This window comes from Chelon labrosus, assembly GCF_963514085.1.
Source record: "Chelon labrosus genome assembly, chromosome: 20".
In the NCBI taxonomy this organism is placed as follows: Eukaryota; Metazoa; Chordata; class Actinopteri; order Mugiliformes; family Mugilidae; genus Chelon; species Chelon labrosus.
The window spans coordinates 12,528,848-12,552,435 of record NC_140353.1 but is presented as its reverse complement, the minus strand read 5'-3'; the positions used below and the strand labels follow the sequence as shown (position 1 = coordinate 12,552,435).

Below are 23,588 nucleotides of genomic sequence, written 5' to 3'. Positions count from 1 at the left end.
TCTGCTGCGAAACTCGTTCATTTCACCAATATCTTGTTATGATACGCTAGTGCTATTCCCCGTTGAGTCCAGAGTTACCCGTTATCATCATCCGGGGTCTGTAGATTGACCTACTAACTTCTGACCTGGATGATGTCATCTCAGAGCGCCACGTGCACCTGCGACGGCTGGCTTGTTTACCTGTAATTTGCAACATGGCTGAATATTTTTCTGATTCTGAGGTTGTGGACGCCGACTTTGTTTATGATGGACGTCCTTACTGTTTTGAGCCAGAGTATACGGATGAGGACCTCGTTGAAAGGAGGATGCGGAGGCAGAGAGAGGAACAGCTGGCCAAAGAACAACAAACCGCTGCACGTAAGCAAACAGATAACAGGTAACTCCGGACTCAACGGGGAATAGCACTAACGTATCATAACAAAATATTGGTGAAATGAATGAGTTTTGCGGCAGATAATGCATTATTCAGAGGCTGCGTTTCGGTGCCCCAGTCACTCCCACTATAGATATACGCGGCGCTCCACTGGAGCTAAATATCTTCCGAACGACTCCGGATGACACCAAAGTTATATGGTTATATGGGTGAGTAAACGACTGTATTTTATGATTTTTATTCCCCTTTAACCCAAAATATCTTGCAATAAACTATTTTTTGTTTTCATTTTTTTATCTATTCTTTTATATTTTCCAAAAGATTTCAAAGGCATAAATAAATAAATAAATACTTTTAAAAAAAATGAGAGCACTAGGACTCATTTCCTTGCCACAAGGTTAGAAAGACTTGTACCATGTAATATTGTGAGTCACTGCATATCATTCACAGTGGGCCCCCTCCTCCTCAACCTCCGCACGCAGCGGAGGCTGTGGTAGCTGTTCACACCTGTCCAAGACCATAAGTGACCCTGCAAGTCTCCACACCCACAACACAATCTACACTTAGATCTACAGGTGCAGTCACCAACCTAAAAGAAATTCCTCCTAGAAAAGCCAACTAAATCCCAGCAGCAGCAGCAGCAGCAGCTTAAGCTTCAGCCCATGAGCTGTTGATGTGTTCCTGCAGAATGTGGCCACAGTAAACAGGAAATGATGAAGGAAAAAACATCTCTGAGGCTGATCTCACTCACATTAGCGAAAAGTTTGGGGGATTCAGCTTCTGCACAGATTTTTGTGATGGGAGACAGTAACAGTGGTTGCGCAGTTCAGTTCAGTAAATACACAAAGACGTCTTTTCCTCCAGGAACTACACCAGCTCATGAATCAGTAATGTCTCCTTGGATATCTGGGAACTGGATGCTATGTCTTGGTTGACAACAGCCAAGGGCGTTTTAGCTGTGAACTTTAGGGCATGTGAAATCTGTCAAGGACGATAGGAATAACCGCCCTCGCCCTGCATTCAATGCACCAACATAAAAAAATAAATTAAAAAAACGGATCCCTGTGGCTCCATCAGGTGGACGTTTAACAAGCCACTTGTGCCTGATAAGTGGATGGACACACGTGAGTGTGACACACTGCCCGTCACGTGCCACACACTTGGGTTGGAGTGCAACAAACACAGGGGAGGTTCTGACTCATCAGACCACCAGATCCAGCACTACAGTGACCACTACAAGACCCCGAGTTGGTAGCATTTTTATTACTTGGTGGATATTGTGGCGGCAAAAGAAATTAGATTCTCTACACAAAAGAAAGTAAGAAAGAAAGAAAGAACAGCCCACCTGGCCTTCTCTGAGGAACTCACAGGTCAGCAGTTCGGTGATTCCTCCAAAATGGTCTCCCATCGACCACAGTCCTCATCAGTGTCCAGATGAATCCGAGGAACAAAGCAGCGTGTGGAAGGGGAGGCTGTGTGCTCTGCATTAACACCAGATTCTGTGTTATTTTGGATGCAAACTGTTTTGATGAGTCACAAGCAAAAATCACACCCAGAAAGTGGTGTGTGAGGTCAAATGTAAGAACAGTTAGGATAAAGAAAAAGGAAGAAAGTTTTACTTTTCTGTGATACTTTTTTATTCTTTTACTTCACTTGGCTGACAAATATAAAGCCAGAAGGTGAACTACCCAAATTCTATTCTTTTGGTCTTGTACCTATGTCATGTTTTGTCACTAGTCAAATATATCACAGTTATATACTGGCACCTTATAGTTTTGAATTATACATTTTTTTTTTTTTGTATTAAGAGAATGAAGGCAGCATTTATAAGACAAATGGCCAGGAACCCAGAAACACACTTTAGCTGATGGGACAAAAAAAAGGGGGGTGGTTGGGATTTTTATGTAAATAGCAACAGTGATAAATAATATCCTGAACAACTAATACCTTCAAGAATAATTGGACTACATTAAAATTGAACCCAAACCCGTTAATAATGACCTTGTAAGTCGTGAGCATTCTGCGCACACAATCTCATCACAATTACCAGCAAATCCGTCCAAACCGAGTACCACACTTTAACTCCTCGAATCTGACCAGAACAATTAATGTGCACAAAATCAAGGTACAATAATTATGATCTTTATGGACATCCTCATTACCTTCTCGCTCCCTCAAGTAGCGCTGCGCGGATGAATTTTGTACCCTCTGCTGATACCCACACTGGTTTTGTGTGGCACCAAGACTCGCAATTTTTAAATTACTTCTAGTATTGTGAATATTTGATGTGCGTGGCGCCTGAGAAAGATCATGGCTTGTTTCTTAATTGTTCAATTTGTATTCCATTTCCCTAACGTCGGTTTCTTGCTGTGTTTGTCTAGGAAGTGGCTGCGCTGTGAAGGAGCTCGGAGATAGGAAATATGAAATCCTTCATTCAGAATGAGCCAGGGCAAGTGGGGGGACCGCAGATTAATCAAGATTGTCCTTCTTATTGGCATTTTTATTGATAAAGTCAGCTCTTCCGCACAGCTGAGATGTCCGTATCGGGTTAAATTTAGCATAACATGAGTGATATTATCAGAGGAATAATATCATAAAATGTGTCAGTGTCACTATAAATTAACAATATAAAACCCCAGACATATTAGAAGCCCCTCTAGACACATTATAGTGATTCCATGGGAGATAATATACCATAAAAACAGAGCAAGGTCATTGTAAAGTTCTTATTTATTAGCAGAACTGGTTTGCCGTTCCCAAGAGGAATATTAAGGGAGATTATAATGATTTTAGAAGGCATCTTTTTTTTCTTCTTTCCAACGAGAGGTGACTCACGCACATGAATGCATACTGTATCCTCTGTAAGAGAGAAAGAGAGAGAGAGAGGGTAAGAGCACAACCCTTTATTCTGAAGCAGAGCGGGCTGCAGGGAAGAAGTGAGGCTGCACAATAGTAGGGACCCTTGCGGAGAGAGGACGCAAACAGGTGCTTGGACTCGTGTCTCTAAGAGGTATTTTACTTTTTGAAATTTTTGGAATTGTGAATTGCTTTGCTTTAAGAGAATAAATAGTTTTAAGTTTAAAATGTAACATGTGGTGTGGGTTAAATTGTAGTTATATGGATTATCATTCATGAAGTCAGTGAGGCAGAGAGGTTTTAGAAAAGGATCTGATTTAACCAGTCTTATTTGGGAATTTCAAATACTATGACATTATGACAAATGCTTTGGTCCGGATGTGTTGCTCAGCCTGAGTAGGTCATTAATAAGCACCTATCCATCCTAATCTAATGAGACTGCTGCCACCTTTATTTAGAACCTCCTCAGAATTTGGCCAATCTGACAGGATTAATTCTGTGATGCTTTTTTACGAATGAAACTGGTAAATAAAAACAAACACAGAATGTGACCGCAGGCGTTATTATATAAAAGCTATTCTAGTACTCTGACATTCATTTAAAAAAACAAAAATAATTGTGGGGACCAAATCTTCACACCATCACAGCCAGGTCTCTGATTCTGCTGTCACAGGATGTGGGCATTCATGCCTAATCACAGTCACATAACATAACGTGTGATTGTGTAGCGCTCTGTGTAGATTATGTGCACAGATGTTTCCGCAGATGTTCAGGTTAAGGAGAGCCAAAGACAAGCTCGCATGGATTGGACTGATGCATTCTGGCTGGATGTGAAACCCATTGCAGCAAAGAGGGGACGGAAAATATTTAGAGAGGAAATGAGAAATAAAAGGTCAGAATAAAGTGAGTGTGTTACTGTCGTTGGAGAGGGCGTAGAAGCTTTTTGGTGAGATCGATTGGCTGAGAGATTTGAAGATGGTCACTAATGAGGCTGTTCAAAATGTGTCATTTCTACAGATTTTTTGTCTCAGTATGAGCCCACTCTGTTTACAATAAAAATGTTGTTTAATAAGGTATGCAGATATGCCAGAGGACGTAAATATTAAGCAAAATATGTGCTGATAATTTGAAATAAATTTCTTGTTATTCATCCTGCTTCTGTAGCTATGGACTTGGAGAAGTCACTGAATCAATCCAGGGGGAACTCTTCAGCTTCAGCCTCTTCTTCATCTCTATTCTTGCCTGACTCTTCCTTCTCCTCCTCTCCCTCCTGCTGCAACTCCTCTCACCCCATCTACTCCACCTCCCCGTTATCAGCTCCTTCCTTCTCTGGTCTTGACCTCCTGTTCAATCTGAAGCTCCTCTTCATCCCTCTCTACTCTGCCGTGGTCCTGATTGCGTGCGCCGGCAACCTCCTCCTTCTCTTTCTCATCTGGCACAACAAAAAAAGACACAACACTACGAATTTCCTCATCAGCAACTTGGCACTCGTTGACCTGGTAATGTGCATCTTCTGCGTCCCTTTGACGGCATCCTACGCCTTTGACAAGCGTGGATGGGTGTTTGGATACCACATGTGCCATTTTGTCACTGTCATGCAGTCTGCAGCTGTCTATGCAGCAGTCCTGTCCCTCATGGCCATTGCAGTGGATCGTTATGTTGTTGTAGCTTACCCCATCCGCAGAAGAGCAGGTTGCCAGTTCTGCTGGGGTCTAGTGGTCATGATCTGGCTGTCCTCTCTGGCTTTATCCACACCCACTGCTCTGCACACAGTCTACCTGGACCTGCGAGCTGCAGGCCTGCAGATGGCGGTTTGTGAGGAGTTCTGGGACGGCCAGGAGCGAGGACGCCTCGTTTACTCCTGTTTCATCCTCTTCTTCTCCTACTTTGTCCCCCTGGCTGCTGTGTCCGTATCCTACTGCGCTATATCCTACCGACTGAAGCAGAGGACCAAGTCGAGTTTGACGGCGTGTCCAGAGCTGAGATCTGCACGTGGTGTCTGGAGTAGACGGAGGAAGAAGACCTTCTGCCTGTTGCTGGTGTCGGTTCTCTGTTTCGCCTTCTCTTGGCTCCCGTTACAGGTGCAGATCAATGAAACATGACACGGATGGTTTGATGGATAAATGGAACGTAAATAAATACATTCTTTATGGATTAGTTCCACATTGTGGGAAATGCCCCTGCCAATTTTCCTGACAGATAAATAGATTAATGTCAATTTTATGTCCTTGGGTAAAGATGTAGCATTATTAGCATCCGTAGCAGGTTAGCTAGACAGTCTAGCTCTGTCTAAAGGTAAAAAAAATTCAACTTACCAACAAGTGGCTGGAAAATAAAGCCAAAAACAGCAGTTCCTCAAATGGCCATAGCTCCAAAAGTGAGTTGATCCCATAGATGTCCATGTTAAACGAAATAAACATCTTAGCAGCTTGGTACGAAAACACTATAGCTAATTTCCGCATTCATGGAAACTGCAAGGAGTGAAACTATATATGACTCACAGTTTCAAATTATATCAAGGCTTAGAATGATACATAATTAAGACAGCCCTATAGTTTCCAGCTCCTCACGGTGGTTACGTCCATTTTTATGTACAGTAAATGCTTACTAGCACTAGCAGCTAACTAACACATGCTAAGCTAACATAATTGTACGTTAGCAATTTTCCAACTCCTAACAAGAAAACAAACATGTTTAACAAAAGTATAACTGTTTCTTTCTCAGAGCCAATTAATAATAACGTTTCCTTTAAAGGTGGTGAACCTGATTCGTGACCTGGACACAGACTTCTCTATCTTGGGGAAGAATTACGTGAACGTCATCCAGGTATCCAGTCACCTGTTCGCCATGAGCTCCGCCTGCTACAACCCCTTTATTTACGCCTCACTGCACAACAAGTTCCTGTCCTACTTGTGTCACAACTTCATGTCCCGGAGCAGGGGGAAAGGCAAGGACAGGGCTCGAGGATCCAGCATCCTAACAATGTCTCAGAGAGTGCCACGCGTTCACACGTCCACTGTTGTAGCAGATTTACCAGGTGCTGTTATAAGTAACATGGTTCCTCATGAAAACTACATTTAACTTTTGTCTGAAAATAGGGGCCAGCAATTTAGTCACGTGTGTTTTCTGCACCTCAGCTGGATGAAACCCGCTGTGCGACGTCGCTGAAATCAGATCCGATGCAGTGTATTTTCTTCTCTCCAGATTTAACCTTTGAAGAAAGCTTCATGGTGACAGACAAATGGAGCGAAAAGAAAATGAGTTTGCAATGGTTTCCGGCAACAATGTGTACAGCTTATTATGGTCACAAACAAACACAGGTGTAAAAATATCAACCTGCTTTGACTAAAAGGATTTCTCTGTGTTATGATGTATATTTTTGACAAATGTGAATGCTTTGAAACTGTACAGAAAAATATGCTATTGTTAGATTAGAAATCCAGCTAAGTGACTTTGTCATATTCCCATCTTATTGCTGTATTGTATTATCCCATAGCTAAATAATTATTTGCCATTTTTGTCCACCTTAACAGATAATGTGTTGGGATGTCTGTACGTATGTTACGTGTGCAATATAAAGTCTGTTTTGTCCAGTTTTGCTCAATAAACAAGTTTATTTAAATCGTCTTCCCCGTTTCATTCAGTTCTAGCTGGTTAAATTAGGCACATGCAGGGCTTCTATGATAATGAATAAATAATGCACTTCTGTCATTCAGCTCAACCTTGAGTCGCTGAGCGCTTTTCACACTTTCAGCTGTGACATTTGGGGAACACAACGTGTGCACAGAGTCTGCTGCGCGTTGAAATGTCAACTTTTAGAGGACGAGAGAAAAAAAATGATTACTGTCCATTGCACTATATATATATAGAGAGAGAGAGATTAAAGATTAAATAAATAAATAAGATGTACAAAGTTTATGATTCACTGGACTTACTGTTCCAAGTAAATTCAAAAGATGACACATAAGTTGGATGTATTTGAATGCAGACTATAACACTGAGCCAACAGCTACAGTTGATTGCCTGCTGAATACAAATGTTTCTATGTTTAACATTACTGCAAGACATTTCTGTCCAAACTGCAACGCTGTCAAAACCAGAAGTGCAGAAGAGTTACCCAAAATCGAGCAGTGAAACGAGCTGTCTGGTGAGTAAATGCATCGTTGCAGAGTTTCCCAGCAACTCCAGAACTCATTTATGAGTCTTGGATGTGTCGTGACCCCAAACATTTCAGAGCTGGCACTCTGTAACAAGCGGCAGTGTGAATGTGATGATGGCATTTTTTCTGTATATTCTCTATGTCAAGAGTACGAATGGACTGCTATATTTAAATCAACCTTAGAGACAATCTACCACATCAAGCAAGCCCAAGTATAGTTGTATACTGCAAACTCATCATACAAGTTATTATAATGAAACAAGTGACTCTAATGAAAGCAACCAAAAAGAGATTCTGAAAATGTTTTTTTTTATATATATAATAACAAAGATGAGAAACTAACACTCCATAAAACAGTTGAGAACCATTATTAATGTATATGAGTGTGTCTGATGACCAGACCCATCCACCTCAGAAGAGCCCAGGGATGCAGCATCAGGAGCAAAGGCTGCACCATTGCACCGTCCTTTCCTGTTTCCAAAAAAAGAAAGGACGGCCGAAGGTGTCAACATGAATATTTTACCAGATTCTTAGTCAATGGGGAAAAAAATCAGGAGAAGCTGGCTCATGTACTCTAAAAAGGATGATAGCTTGCACTGCTTCTGCTGCAAAATGTTTTCAGAAAGAGATTACAAATTGAATAGGGAAGGACTAAAGGACTGGAAAAATGCAAACCACTTGCTCAAGGTCCATGAGGATAGCCAGGAGCACAATGCTAACGTGGCAACATGGAAAGACATGGAGGTCCGTTTAGCAAAAGGGCTGACAGTAGATAGACAGGAGATGGCACTTGTTGAGGCAGAGAGAAGGTTTTACATCGATTGGTGGCAATAATTAAGTCCTTAGCTGAGAGAAACCTGACTTGAAGGCGGTTAAGCAAACCAGACAATGGTAGTCTCCTAGAAGAGGTAGAGCTCATGGCCAAATTTAATCCAGTGATGAAGCAGCATGTTAGTAGGGTGGAAAGTGGAGCTGGCAGTCATTTCCATTATCTGAGCAAAAATATACAAAATTAACTGATAGACTCCATCAGTTCAAAAATACTGGAAGCCATTGTGAAAGAGATCAAGACATCCAACTATTTCTCCATCATTTTAGATTGCACACCTGATCTGAGTCATAGGGAACTAGGAGACATACCTCAAGTTAAAGAGCATTTCTTAGGCTTTCTCATTGCAGATGAGTCATCAGGGGAATGTTTGTCATCCCTCATCCTAAAAAGGCTTGAGGAGCTTAACATCCCCGTTGAGGACTGCAGAGGCCAATCCTATGACAATGGTGCAAAAAAATGAAAATAAATGTTTCTTCAGGTAAATACAGGAGCGTCTTTTGTCCCATACGGTGCCCACACCTTAAATCTGGTAGTAGCTGATGCTGCGAAAAGCTCCCCAGATGCCTTTGGCTACTTTGGGTATTTAACAAAGTTATTCAAGCTCTTTTCAGCCTTCAGCCATAGGTGGGATATCCTCATGTCAAGCATGACAAGAGCAGTTTCGAAGTCATGGGCAGAGACCCGATGGGATAGTAGAATAAGAAGTATTGAGGCGGTAAGATATCAGGCTAGGCAAATGAGAGAGGCTCTTCTTGAGGTGAGGGGAACAACTGCAGACTCTGTGGTGAGAGCTGAGGCCCAGTCTTTGGCTGAGGACATTGGATCTTACCGCTTTTGCATTTGTACAGCTGTTCGGTAAGAAGTCCTCAGCAAGATCCAGCATGTGAGTAAACTCATGCAGTCACCCTCCATGCTGCTGGATGTGGCAGTTGACTTGCTGAAGAAAGCCAGAGATGCCCTCATGTCCTACAGAAACACTGGCTTTCTGACGCACAGACAACTGCAAAGGAAATGTGTAATGAAATTAATACAGAGGCTGAGCTAAAACAAAAGCAGCTGAGAACTATAAAAAGGCACTTCGGCTACGAGTCACAAGATGTGCCTGAGTGAGGATGCACTGCAAAAAAATGAAAACTACATTTTTGACCACCATGACCATGACCAACATGGATCTGTTGACTTTCCTGAATGCGAGGAAACTGACAGAAATGTATCCCAACATGTGAGTCGTTCTAAGAATCTTTGCAACTCTCCCTGTCACAGTGGCTGCCGCTGAAAGAAGCTTTTCTAAGCTTAAACTCCTTAAAACTTACCTGAGGTCTACCATGATGCAAACTAGTGGCCTAGTTTATCACTCTCGTGGATGATGTAATAAAAACCACCACTAGAGGTCTGTAAAATGCCTTTTTTGTACATAGTTTATATTTTTACTTTATAAGTATTTTATATAGCTTATGTGTAGAGTTATTGTGTGGTTATTTAAGTTTTTTGATGTTGATTGTTGTATTAAATTGTTATAATCTATTACTATTATTATTATTATTATTTATTTACAGGATTTTTATGTTGTGGTAAGGTTATTTCAGTTTTTTTTGTATTTATTTGTAATTTGTTAAGCATGTAAATTGGGTGACATGTTATCTTATTAATTAAAGACAATGGTAAAAACAATGCTATTCGATTTCTTTTGTAAGCATACGTAAATCGCGGATGGAGGGGGGCGCCATATAAAATCTCGCCCAGGGCGCCACATTGGGTAGGGCCGGCTCTGCTGTTGACTAAAGACATTAATGTGCAATTACATCAGAAAACAGCACAGGCAACCGTTCAGACTGGTATTCACAAAACCAACAGACAACACAGCTACTTTATTTGTCTGCACAGATTTCTTTACATTATTTTGGGTCTTACAGCAGAAAGCCACCCAATGCATCTCATTTAAAACCTTACAATTTGCAGATTTTCCTCTCCTTTTAGATTGTATGTGACAAAAGAGGACAATTTAAAAAAACACAAGTCAGTGTTTTAGCGACTGATGACTGAGGCAAATCCCACCCACGGTTTGACAGCCGAAGTGGTGGCTGCTTGTTGAATATTATATTATAGAAGCTCAACGGCTGGCGTGTCTGCTAATGAAACAGAAACTGACCTCGTTCACTCTTGTACACAGATCATGCTTCCGGTTAAACTTAAGTCTGATTGTGTCTTGAACGCATCATATAAATGCAAATGTGTATTAACAGGGTCTTCTCATGCAAATATTAATGATCTTGTCGTACTAAAGTGTGTGCTCGATGTATGAATGCAGGACGGATGAGGGTACTCTATCATGCAAAGGCTGTTAAGGTTGTTTCCCTGAACTCTATGCATTTGTAATGCTCGGAAGAAAAACTAAGCTGCAGCACACCAAGGAAATGACATGATAGAAAATAAAAATGTTCTTAAAAGGCTTTGGACTACGGCTCTGATGTCTGCTCTAAGTGTCTGAAGATGAAACGGCAAGCAACAAACAAGACAAGTCTGGGGTAACCTTTCAGGGCGGTTGGAAAAGGAGAAAACAATTTACAGACTTTCACTTGCTATTGTGTTGTACTTTACTCTCTCTAGACTCACAGGAGTGTCAGATTTTTATCTTTACAAATGGCTGACATGATGTCACAGTCGTGTGGAGGATGAAGCGCAGCGACAGGTTTGTTAAAAAAAAAAACAATAGTTATTAAGAAATTTGATATAAATATAAAATTCCACATCACTTTATAAGTTACGTCTTCTTTCTTCTGCTTATGAGGAGGAACTGGAACCAACCCTTCTGAATAAAATCAGAAATCTTTCAAGCAGAACACCGGAACAAGCATAAAGTGTTGCACAATACTTGATTTCCCTTATAATTTAGCAAAAATAACAAGAAACTTTCATGAAGACAGTGTCTGTGATTCAAAACATCACAGTATGAAGGAGCGGAAAGGTACAAGAGACAAGAGAGCGGTGCAAAATTGGAATGAGTCAGTCTGCGGAAAGCCTTACAGGTGTGTAATTTAAACACCTCAGGACCTCCATGAAATACACTTTCTTTCAGCACAATTCCTGTAGCAACCTGAAGGTACAGTAAGGAAATCCCATTTGATGTGATTTCCTTACCTCCTCTGGCAGTTCTGACACATGGGTAAGTCGTTTGTTGGAAGGGCTTCAGGGGCAAAGGCAGTTTTTCCTCTTAAATATATTGCATCTTACCTTATTTGGCAAATGGCTATTGATTTAATAGGCCACAGTTTGTCCTCCCTGAGGGGAGTAAAACTGAAATCTGTGGTTCCCATCCCATCTGTATCTGTTTGACCATACTAACTCCATACTTGTTTCCAAATATGTTCAGGTCACGTTATATTTTCTGCATAAAACAAATTAAGACCTCCTTAGTCAAGTTTGCATTCCTGCCAGCTTTCACTGGCAAAATATGGACATTTCAGTCCACCATCCATTATGTTTGAGCTGTTTTAATAAATCGTAATATATAATACATCATATAACATAATGTAATATACAATGTATCAGTTTACTAAATTACTTGAGCTAACATTTTCAACAAATCTGGCTATAGACTAACTATTTTTGCTAATTATCTAGACTGTTTATTTATCTGTACTTGGAGTTAATGCGATCCAATGTTGAACAGGCAACATGTTAAGCTAACAGTTTCAGATGCATAGTTTTACCTCAGCAAGTGTTGCTCCAAATGTCATGTACCAAAAAGGTTTCCCCTCCATTCCAACCTTGGGTCCGGAGCTTCTGGCCATCATTGGGTCGGTAGAGGATTCATTCATTGTGCAAAAGCTGGACAACAGCCAGGTATTAACAGCCCCTAGCCATTTAATGTTTTAGGTTGACTGTATGTAGGATACATGGTGTAATATATATAAAATGAGCATCTTGGTATATGGCACCAAGATGTTAGTAGCAGATCCTTTCAGTCCTGTAAGTTGCGAGGTGATGCCTCCATAGATCCGACTTGTTTGCCCAGCACATCTCAAAGATGATTGTTTGGATTGAGATCTGGGGAATTTGGAGGCTAAGTCAACACTTTAAACCCTTTGTTGTGCTCCTCAAACCATTCCTGAACCATTTTTCCTTTAAGGCAGGGCACATTATCCCAGCAGAACATTACCCATAGCATCACACCGCTGGCTTGCCTTCTTCCCATAGTGCATCCTGGTGTCACGCTGTTCCCCAGGTAAGTGACGCACACACGCCCGGCCATCCATGTGATGTAAAAGAAAATGTCATTCATCAGACCAGGCTGCTTTCTTCCATCGCTCCATGGTCCAGTTTTGATGCTCACGTGCCCATTGTTGGCGCTTTCTGCGATGGACAGGGGTCAGCATGGGCCCTGACTGGTCTGCGGCTATTCAGACCCACATGCAACCAACTGTGATGCACTGTGTATTCTGACGCCTTTCTGTCAGAACCAGCATCGACTTCTTTAGCAATCTGAGCTATAGTAGCTCATCTGTTGGATTGGACCACATGGGCCAGCCTTGGCTTTCCACGTGCATCAATGAGCCTGTCTTTTGCTCACCACTGTTCCTTCCTTGGACCACTTTTGACAGATACAGACCAGTGCAGACTGGGAATACTGCACAAGAGTTTCAGTTTTGGAGATGCTGACCCAGATGTCCAGCAGTCACAATTTAGCCCTTGTCAAACTTGCTCAAATCCTTACACTTGTCCATTTTTCCAGCTTATAACACATCAGCTTTGAGGACCAAAAAACATAATCAGTGTTATTCACTTCACCTTTCAGTGTTCATAATGTTAAGCCTGATCTTTGCATACCCACTGCTAACATGAGCTTCCTTCCTGACAACTGCAGAAGTATTCCTTGGTGTACTCCCTATTTGGGAACCATGTATTCTGTACTGGCAGTGGTACTGTCACTGACTTTTGAAGCCCGTTTGAGGATGATGCACACAGACATGCAATCACACTAAATAAGCTGTGAATAGAGGCAGCTGAGCCTCTATTCTGACTCTTGTAACACACATGCTCGCTGTTACAGATGCAAATGATTTACCTGCTAGTGGGATGCAGGTCCTCAGAAGCTGATTGAGTAGTGCCAGAGGCATCATAAATATTCATAAGGCGCCTGATTATTGAAGTTAGATGATTTATATCGCCCCGTGTCTGCTTTTGAGATGCTCCCACTCATGTCTTCGCGCCACAATCTGCAGGTAAATGGGGCCCGTATCCCGTTCAGGTGGAGAGAAATGAACGAATTTGCAAAAGGTGAACAAAAAGTGAAAGGGTTGAGGCGATTAAAGTAAAGCAAACAGTGATTTATGTAGGGAAAATGTTATTTTAGTTTGTTTTTTCCAAACGCAATAAATGCAGAGGAGAGAAACAAATTGACAGCTGAATGACCAGATGAGGGCTAGGTGCATGAAGAATGGGTTGGTATTTCGCAGTCATTGTACATGTTACACATTAATATCAAGATTAATCTTTGAAACCGTTTACAGTCCTCTGATCATTTGATAAAAGATATAATAAAGATAAAAATGTATTGTCCGAGTGAGCCACCATGTGGACAACAACTGTTACTACATCTATCAGGGTTTTTTTTAAATAAAACTGCAATGAATACGAACAGAAACAATCGTTCTCAAACTCATATATTATTTATTACAATTAAATATTTTTCTTATATTACAGAGGTCCATTTGAAACCATACAAATAATCTGTGCTGTGATTAATATTTCCAAAAAAGCCATGCAAAGAATATGAACATAAACTCACAAAAGAAGAACCAAAGTTCAGGTTTTTGGACACCTGGGAATGAAACTAAATTCAGTTTTCAACACCCTCCTTCCCTCTCTGTCGCGCTTTTTGGTGCAAATGTTTCTTTGTGGTGATTAAACATCAGACCTCATCTGACAAAAATGAAAGGCATTTGGAAGGTACGGAAAAAAAATGACAGGAACTACGTCTCATTGCGGAGAACTCTTGGAATAAATACCGGTTAATGGGAACAGGCACGGAGGACCAATTAAGACATAAGTATCACACACCTTGATTAAACATAATTAGTTTGCTGAGTGATTCCTAAGGGCATGATATGTATTGTGTGCACATGTCCAAGTCTGCTCCAGAGGGCGGACTTTAAACTGCAAATCAAACTGAATCTGCTTTATATTGTTTTGCTGCAGCGTGGTGGATTTACTGCATGTACGCCATCCATAAATACTCAAGGAAATATTTCAGTCAGTTAATAGATGTTGCCACCTTTTAGATAAAGACCTTCGTCTTACAGAAATGTTTTTTTTTCCTTGATAGCTTTTAGAACTGAATTGACCGACATGAAACTCTGATGAGGCTTGTTTCATAGTCAAATATTCATCAATTAAACTGTATTTTCTGAATTAACAAACAAAATGAATTGCCTTCACTCTGGGGAGTAAAGCAGAAGTAGGCCGGATGTGGGCATTTTTAAGTGATGCCACACCCCAAATCTATCTTTTGACTGTCAAATACATCTCCCCTGTGCTTGTTGGGTGGGTGTAAATAGTAAGTAGTTTCCGCCTTCATGTAAAACAGCGACTGTGGTCAGCTCATGACATTTCAGTGGTATTTAAACACCTACACTGTATGTCGTTCTGTAATCATTCTAAGTAAGTTTCATCCGTCAGAATTTCTCCCCCAAGTCCCAGACTCTTTCCCTTCCTGTTATGCAATGATTTCCAAGGAGCTAAGTCTTTATCTGTATGTTGTCTGGAACATAATGAACATTCAGATTGACAGCTGAGAGCTGGATTATGATTAAGTGGTTCACAAAAGTTTCTGTTTACATTTAGTGAAAACTAGTTGCGAGGCAAATTCATTGCAACAGATAACCGCAGTTTCTGTAATTCCAGACGGATAAAACAACAAACTAAAAGGAAATGACTGACATTTTGGGAATGCGTCTGCCTTCAAACGGGGTCGTGTTTACCGTGTTAATGAGAAAAGGCCATATGAACGACCCACTCTTGATGTATTCACAATCTCGTAAGTGGAAATTTTAGGGGTCTCTTCTTTTCTTTATGCCTCTATGCATTTGCTAAGTTACCATGTAGTTAGCTTGATACGCTAAACTGCTAAACTGTAAGGCTTGGTGGCTTGTACATGCTAACGCTGGCCTAGCATCAGTGTTCTCACAAACTATGGCTGATGTTACTTGAACACGACTTCCCATGTTTGAAGGCAGCGTAAACCTTTCTTTTCTTATTACATGAGGAGATATTCCATATTTGTGTGTCAAATATGAAGCTACGAGCTTAGCTTATCTTCAAGCTAACATAGACTTTTATAGATTAAACAACAAACTATACTTATAAGTATACAATTATTATATGTGGATTTCGTTCCCCTTTCCCATTTCATGCTGCTTCAAATTTTATGCTAAGCTAAGCTTTATGCTAAGCTGGCTGTTGTTTTATATTTAGCGTACTGATATCAGATCGGTGTCAATTAACCTCTCATGTAACGTTCTGCAAAGATGAAAGAAACTGCATGACACAAAATGTCAAACTATTCTTTTAACAGTCATCTAGTCTTTGCTTGTTGTGTGTTTTGATAATTAAACTCTTGGAATATGACTCAAACCCGTCAAAATGAAAGTGTTGATCGAGATTCAGGTCATATAAGATCGCACTGAAAATGCATCTCAAGCATTTAGGAATCAAGATCAGCTCACTTACAAGCTTCACAACCCCAGACTCGGATCAGTACACATTTCTAAATGAAAGGCAGGGAATGTTCTATAAGGCAGCAAGATCAAGGGCACAGGCTAATGGTAAGGTACGGTAATCATCGAAGCATTCGGCATTTAAAGGTGAAGAGGCAAAGCTTTATCGTTTGAGGAGAAGTGAAAGGAGAATGACGGGAAGCTGGGAGAGGCCAAGGTACATTTTGGTCCTGCAGGTTAAGCATTTCTGATCACATCTTAAAGCACGTGTCCTTCAAAATGTATCTAAGATCCTTCCAAATACTCCATATGCGTCCTCCAATCTGCTTAATTCAACGTCTCAATACGACATTTAATAGGCTTGTATTGGGTAAGCAAACTCAAACACAGAAATACTATCGCAAATGACTCACACACTTTTCATCTTAGACAGCGCGGCTAAGAAGGAGAGGCAGGTTCAGCCTCCTTTCTAATCAGGAATGAAAGCCACTCACCTAAAACTCTATTCTTTAAAATTAGCATTTGAAAATAAATTAGATTTTCTCAGTACAGAAATAAATACATATCTTTTCTCAAACGTAGGAACGAATCATCAACACAGATCTAAATGCTACACTGAATACATTACTCACCAGCTCATCAGTGAAGAAACAAGAATATAGGTGACTAACTGATGCCATCTGCCATAAACAGACACTCACCCAGATATTTAAATGCAAATATACAGTTAGCTGAGACCGGAGTCAAATCACACCTCTGGCAAACAGCTTTGACAAAGTAAAATATTCCTCAGAATTGGCATAACAAATATCCCCTCAATGCTCAGCTCGCTGGACATCTTCACACTGCGAAACCAAACAGACTAAACTGTGCTTTCTTTGTAGAGTGCAGGTCTGTCCTACAGTGTGATAATCATCACTGAATATAGATGATTTCTCAGAAAATTCATGAGAAATGTAGCCAACAACTTCCCCAGTTTCATTGTTTGCCGCGATTGTACTTGATCAGAAGTCTTTAATTGGATTTAATCAAACCTGGTGATCAAGAACTTTCCTCACAGCTACTGTATGCTTGGGGTCTACCACAGAAACCTCCAGACCAACCACAACTACATGGATTACATGGATGAAATGGAAAAGTTGAATATTTTGGGAAATGTGCTTGCTGATAGAGGAGAACATTGATACCACTCCCGCGTCTGTAAGTATATAAACTGGGAACCCATTGACTAATGTCTAAAAACTTAGCATCTGGAAGCAACAGCAAGTGTTTCAGGGCTTTTTGTGTAGCGAGCTAACGTCCGTAAAACAATAGATATCTGGGCCAAGACAACCTCAGAGACGAGAACAGACTTAAGAGAACAGAGTTAAGAGACGATGCCTACGACTAGAAGGTTTTCACTCAGTTAACAGTTTAGTTGAGTGCATCTGAGTGACAAATGCAGGCAGTTTGTTTCCTTGCCGCAGTGTATAACGGGGGCGTTGTGCTTCACCCGCTTGCTCAACTGCCACCACGACTGAAATTACAAACAGAAACCAGGATGTTGTCCATGCTGGCCTACAGATTGGGTGTATTCATATGCAAATATCTGTTTATAGAGGTTAAGAAGAATATCAATTGTGTCAGCGGTTAGCTTAGCTTAGCACAAAGTTATGTTGACCAGCTAGTGGTAGCCAGGTAACTGTACAGACATGAGTGTTTATCTTATCATTCAATGCTCTGCACATAAAGAACCAAGCACATTTCCCAAAACGTCTAACTGCTCTAACAGTGCCCGAACACGGATGCGTGTTCCAGAGGTTTTCAGTAAAACTTCTGCATGTCCTGCTCTTAGAAGGACACCAAGCAACTGGAAATTACAGTAACAAAAAAAAATGTCCTCAGCCACTAACACATTTCTTTGTTTCTCATCTCTCCACAAGGATCGGTGTGGCACAATATGCCTCACATTTTCATTGTCCTATCAGTGTATCTGATATCTGCCAGGCAGATTGTAGAATCACATACGTCGGCTTCTCTGCGTAACTATCAAATGTCACATTTCTAAGAGCTACAGTAGCATTTTCTACAGCAGAGTACGTTCCAGGTTCTTCACATAGCTGCTACGACGCCAGAGAGCCTCGTATGATAAAGACAGTTTACCGTTACATTTATTTAATAAATGTATGGCATGTGAGTATGAACAACAGATTTGAAATCAAAATAAGCTCTCAATCCTTCACCCTAAACTCCATGTCCTCTCTCACAGAGGCGGTGCGAAGCTAATCAATATTCCTGGATGATGAATCCAGGATAATATATCTCACATCCTGTAGCATAATAATGTGTCACGGCCTGTCAGATACTACTGCAGGTTTTTGAGGAGGCGTCCGTAGCGGAAGTCGTAGACGTGTCGACAGAAAAACACCAGCTCTGGATCGACGTCGTCGGGCACACAGTGGTGGGTGGGCATGGCGTTGCCAACAATGGGTGGCACCACAAGGGAGGCGGCGCTGTCGCTTACGCCCTCCCTACGGCGTTTTACCAAGGCACAAAATCTGGACGGAGCACAAACAGAGGACATCAAACTCTATCACTCAGAAAAGCTGTAACAGTGTTCCTCAGTGGCTTTAAGCTGAGAAGACAGGCATCCTGCATGCGTTTTAAGTTAAACATTATGCATTTTTCCCGTTAATCCAGTGAGGGGCTTGAAAGGAAAAAAAAATATCACCAAAGGACCAGCACTGTAGAATTTCCTCACAAGTAATCTTTTAACGGCCGTATGTTTAAAGCAAAAGAAAACTCGACATAAATATGCTTTCTTGCTTACCGACAATACTGTGCCAATGTTAGGACATAGCATTTGTCTTCAATACAGGCCACGCTGTTCACATCCTGGTGACGAGATGCAAAGATCTCATTCTAGAAAAAAATAAAAAAACATTCTCAGGTTAGTGCCGAACAGAGAATATCACTCAACCGCCGCTATAATCTGCAGCAGCAGGACCTCAAAAGCCCTCTCAACTACACTGTACACAAAAAAAGCCTACCTCAACCTCACTTCCAGATATAAAGGCAGAGTCAGAGGAGAAAGATGTTTCACTTCCTCCTCCGAGCAGAAACCCCTGTTACTGCTCTCACACTGCTGCTCTGATGTGTTTGTTAGTTCAGCCGGGAAATGACAGACTTCATGCGGTTTATTGTTTCTAGACATGGAATTGAACTCGTTCCTCTGGGAGGTTACTGACAACGGGAAGCAAACACAGCCGAAGCTGTTCCTCAACGTGTGAATGTTTTCGTGTGCTGTCATCCCTTTGATGCAGCAGCCACGAGCTGAATTATCTCTTTATATTTGGACACTTTGGACTGCAACACAGTCCCACGAGCTTAAACCTGGGACACTTAAAAGGGAGGCTGCGCTTGAGTATTTTCTTAGTGTCGCCAAATCCCACGATAAGTTAATGTGGTCCCTACTGGAAACCTTTAAAACTGCTCACAAATACATATCTTTAAATTAAATAAAGGTCACATAACTTCCTAAATCAGCAGTTTTTTTAAGTAAATATCACAATAATTGGGGAATTGTTGCAGTAGTAAATTAACACCTATTTGGCGAATTAGTGAGTATTTGCATCAGCAAGAAAACGTAATTGAGATAAAGTAAACTACATTGGGTGGTACAGTGGCATGGTGGTTAGCACTGATGCCTCACAAAGTTGCTGAGTTTGAATCCATCAGCCGACTGGGGCCTTTCTGTGTTTTCTGTGAGTTTGCGTGTTCTCCCTGTGTCATTGATGGGTTTTTAAAACATAGAGATAAACCAGGTTTTGGATTCCTACTTGGGTTTTACATGGTAAGTCATAAAATCCTTAAACAGCAATAATCAGTAATCAATTGATCTGTCTGCTGGTTTTAAAAGTCACTTAAGTTATAAGTTAATGGCACCGTGCACACATTATTGAGGTAATACAGCTTACAAAGTTGACCAGAGCTATACTTTAGGTGTCCAGGTATACAAATACACCTGAGGGTAATAAGATGGGGGTAGAAAGGACTTCAAAGACACATGCTAACTTCTTACCTCGCAATGTGTGCTGTGGTTGTGGCGTCCCTGTGTGTGTTCTGGACGGTAGTACCAAAACAAACTCATCATCAGCTCTCCTGCAGAAGAAAACAACACTTCAGTTCTCAAGCCAGTTATTACCGCATCAGTTCGGCATCTCTTGCGGTTGGAAGTAAACACAGTGTACAGTTAAGTGTCCTACCTGTCTCTGGCTCTTCCCACAGCGCGGAGACCTTGGCCACGTAAGGCAGAGACTTTTTTCTAGGTCCAGACTTCAGCAGAACAGTGTCCCTGACCCGAATCAGCTCCCCGTCCCTGTGGACTCCCTCAAAACACTTTCTCAGCACCATAGCTTCCTCTCCCTGGAAACACAGGCAGCAGGAAACACTGACTCCACTAGCAGCGAGAAACTGATAAGCTTTGAGAGGCTGTGGAGTAAAAAGCTGCAGGATGTGATTTGTATTGAATGACTTCTGTGGAAAAATTGGCGAATAAGCCCTGATGTGACAATGGAGCAGGTGTTGTAAATCATCCTAAATTCTCTCAGGACAGCCGAGCTAAATTACAGCGCATTTAATTACAAGTGGCACCATCACGACTAAAAGCACCAGCATGACTTTCTCTACGTACCACAGAGAAAACCTCCTTCTCAAAGGGCAGGCCAACTGGCCTCCAGCCGTTGGTGGATTTTTGGCGGCCATTTTTCGGCTGCTTGGCAACCGTTTGCCCTCCGATGCTGGCGGAGCCGAGCTTCTGTTTCTTGTCCCTGCTGAGAGGGCAGACAGCCGAGCTGATGCCGGTGCCGCGTGCGCCAGACCTTGACCCGCTGGGCGGCTTGGCACTCTGCGGACACTCCTTCGCCACCTGCAGGAGAGGCTGTGGTTGGCTGGGGTCAGACAGCGGAGTCTGGATGTGGGGCACCGATTGGCCGGCCGGAGGCACATTGGGAACGGGGCAGCCAGTGATGATTCTGGGGCTGGGACAAATGGGGATGGAGGAGGGACTGTGGTGGTCGTTGAGGGTTGATGGGTAGTCATCTGAAAAAAGAACACAAAAGATAAGATTGTGCTTTTGGATCAAACCATTCTGGGAACTCTAGGGGTGACTACCAATAGGGAGCAACCTTATAGATGTTCCAGATTCTTTTTCCCATTCAGCCGCTGACTATGATTTAATAGTTGGATGGTGCTTGGGTTAGCAATGTCACTTAGTTCTGTGCAACATATGACAACGTATACCAACACATAAAAGCCTGATATGGTATGGAAATCACTTCTCTGGGTTTTGTTTCATTGTTAAGAGCTGCACAAATCCATGTGTCTGACCAATTAACGTACATCACTTAAAAGTTCCTCTTGTGCTGGGACAGTAGGAACTAGAAGGCCTAAAGAACCATTTTCAGTTCCAACGGTGCGTACAAAAAAAAAGGGGGGGGGGGGGGGGGGGGGGTTCATTCACCAACAGTTATATGAAGAATGAGAAACTTCCTGTGGTCTCAAAGTACCTAATGAAGTAAAGTGACAGAGTGAAATGGAGCAGCCACGGTGATCAACAACCTTTAACAAGGTTACATAATAGAGACATGACAAGACACTGAGTTGTTATTAGTTCCGCTGAAGCAGCAGGAAAAACAAACAGAGCCTCAATTAAGGTCAATTATAGCCTTTAACAGAGCAGCCACACACACACACACACTCTCACACCACCCCTGAAACTGACACTGAAAAACACCAGCACTCTCCTGTGTGAGAGATAACAAGAACAAGTTGTGCGAACTCCCTCGACACAGCTGCAGTGATGACATTAATGTGAATTAATGCTCAATTTATTTCTCAGCTCTCTGGATCCCCAACTTCATCAGCACTTTTATTTACTCCACGGAGAATACACTAAAATTAGGTTTTGTTAGGTTACATTACTTAACACTTCTATTCCATTATATTCTAGAGGCAGAAATTGTGCTTTTTATCTCCCTTGTTGATTTGCCAGTTTTGGAGATTTTGGCTACACATTCAGATTTTCACCATAAAGTGTAGCAAAAATAATGTTTATTGCTATTTAGGTGTCGAGTTCTAAATGTAGGATTTTATAAAGAGTTTTCAGACTGCATTTCTACTTGTGACACACAAGTAAAATCAGCAATATTATTTGTGGTTTGGCAAATATTATACACTATACAGTCAGTTAGTAAAATGCACCAAGTGCCATTTCCTACTCTTCTATCAGTCATTACACTGTGTTGATTTAAAGGAATAATATCCAAGAAAAAAAAAAAATCCCTCTCAGTCATTACTCATGAACCACTAGAAGTGTGGCAGTGTATTTATCTGCAGAGACTCTGCCTGTATTTTCTTATGTTTGGGACATACACACAAATCAGCCCCAACATTAAAACCACTGACAGGAGAAGTAAATAACATTAACCATCTCGTGACAATACTTGAATGTTCAGCTGGGAAACGTTTGGACCTGGCATTCGTGTGGATGTTACTTAGACATGTGCCACCCACCTAGATCAAACCAGGCTACCCCACCCCATAGCAATGACACTCCTAGATGGCAGCAGCCATCCGCAGCAGGATGCAGCCTGACACAGATACACACACAAAAACGGTTTAGGAAAAACTAAAAAAAAAACATGAAAAACAGTACAAGGTGTTGACCTGGCCTCCAAATTCCCTAGATCCCAAACTGATCAAGTATCTGTGGGATGATCCACAGAGGCCCCTCCCCTCAAAGGCCCCCCCACTAACGACATTCTGTTGCCAGACACCACAGGACACCCTCAGAAGGCCCATGTCCATTCTCTGATGAGTTAGAACTGTTTCAAAGGCACTAAGGAGACCTACACAATATTAGGCAGGTGGTCATAATGTTATACGGCGTAACTGGACTGCAGCCTTTAGGCAATCTGCAGCCCAGCCAATAACAGGATGCACAGCAGGCAAGGTGTAAGGTTCTGATTCTATAATAATGCAGCACAATAATCTCCGTCTCTCTCCGCTTTCATTCTGTGTCATGGACGTACAGTATGAAGAAGAGAAGGTCTGTGTGTCTTTTTGACTGAGGGAGGGGCTGAGCTACAGGCACATGCAGCGGAAAACAAAGGAAAATAAAAACGAGTTGTAGAATTATATTTCTGATTCAGTGTTTTGCTCTCACCAATGCCGTTCCCTCTATTCGTTCATTTTCTGGTCCCTTCTCCTATTCTCTTTCACTTGTTGAATTGGGGTTGAACCTCACAAAGGTGTTTTCACTTATACTGGCCACTTAGCCCTCTGTTCGGATGGATGGAACCTTGCTGGGCATTACGTCTGGTCACCGAAGTCCATGAACTAAGAAATAAAGGTGCTTTCCACTCAGCTAATTTATCCTTCCACCTGTCCTCATGCCCCCATTGTCCATCGGTGGGCTGGAGAATGTTCTCCCTCCACAATCATTGAGGGTGTTCTAACTCATGAAATGCACTGACTCCTTCAGGATCTTTCAGCTAGTATATGCAGATAAATCCCACATCAATATATTATAGCGATTAGCAACAACCTTTACAGATCTGATGGGACAGTAAACAGAGCAGATCGTTGGCTGGTAAACAAATTACTAGCACAAAC

The 23,588-nt window shown here is 41.7% G+C and overlaps 2 protein-coding genes across 2 annotated transcripts in view; one reads left to right on the top strand and one right to left on the bottom strand.

Annotated features, from left to right (window-relative positions):
- Nucleotides 1-3,822: 3,822 nt before the first annotated feature.
- On the top strand, nt 3,823-6,310 carry prlh2r (prolactin releasing hormone 2 receptor; the record flags this gene model as incomplete). The annotated part of the gene is made up of 2 exons (XM_084568517.1): nt 3,823-5,310; nt 5,984-6,310. Exons 1-2 carry the CDS (start codon nt 4,396-4,398, stop codon nt 6,308-6,310), a joined length of 1,242 nt encoding a protein of 413 aa, XP_084424643.1. The 5' UTR covers nt 3,823-4,395.
- A 7,621-nt stretch (nt 6,311-13,931) lies between these two features.
- The window catches only part of bahd1 (bromo adjacent homology domain containing 1), a 34,014-nt gene continuing 24,357 nt past the window's right edge, over nt 13,932-23,588 (bottom strand). Inside the window, exons 3-7 of the mRNA XM_084569138.1 lie at nt 20,608-21,014; nt 20,180-20,339; nt 19,996-20,075; nt 18,745-18,836; nt 13,932-18,472 (exon numbers count right to left, since the gene is read on the bottom strand). Of these exons, the coding sequence (XP_084425264.1) occupies nt 18,280-18,472; nt 18,745-18,836; nt 19,996-20,075; nt 20,180-20,339; nt 20,608-21,014 (932 nt within the window). The 3' untranslated portion in view covers nt 13,932-18,279. The remainder of the gene's footprint in view (nt 18,473-18,744; nt 18,837-19,995; nt 20,076-20,179; nt 20,340-20,607; nt 21,015-23,588) is intronic.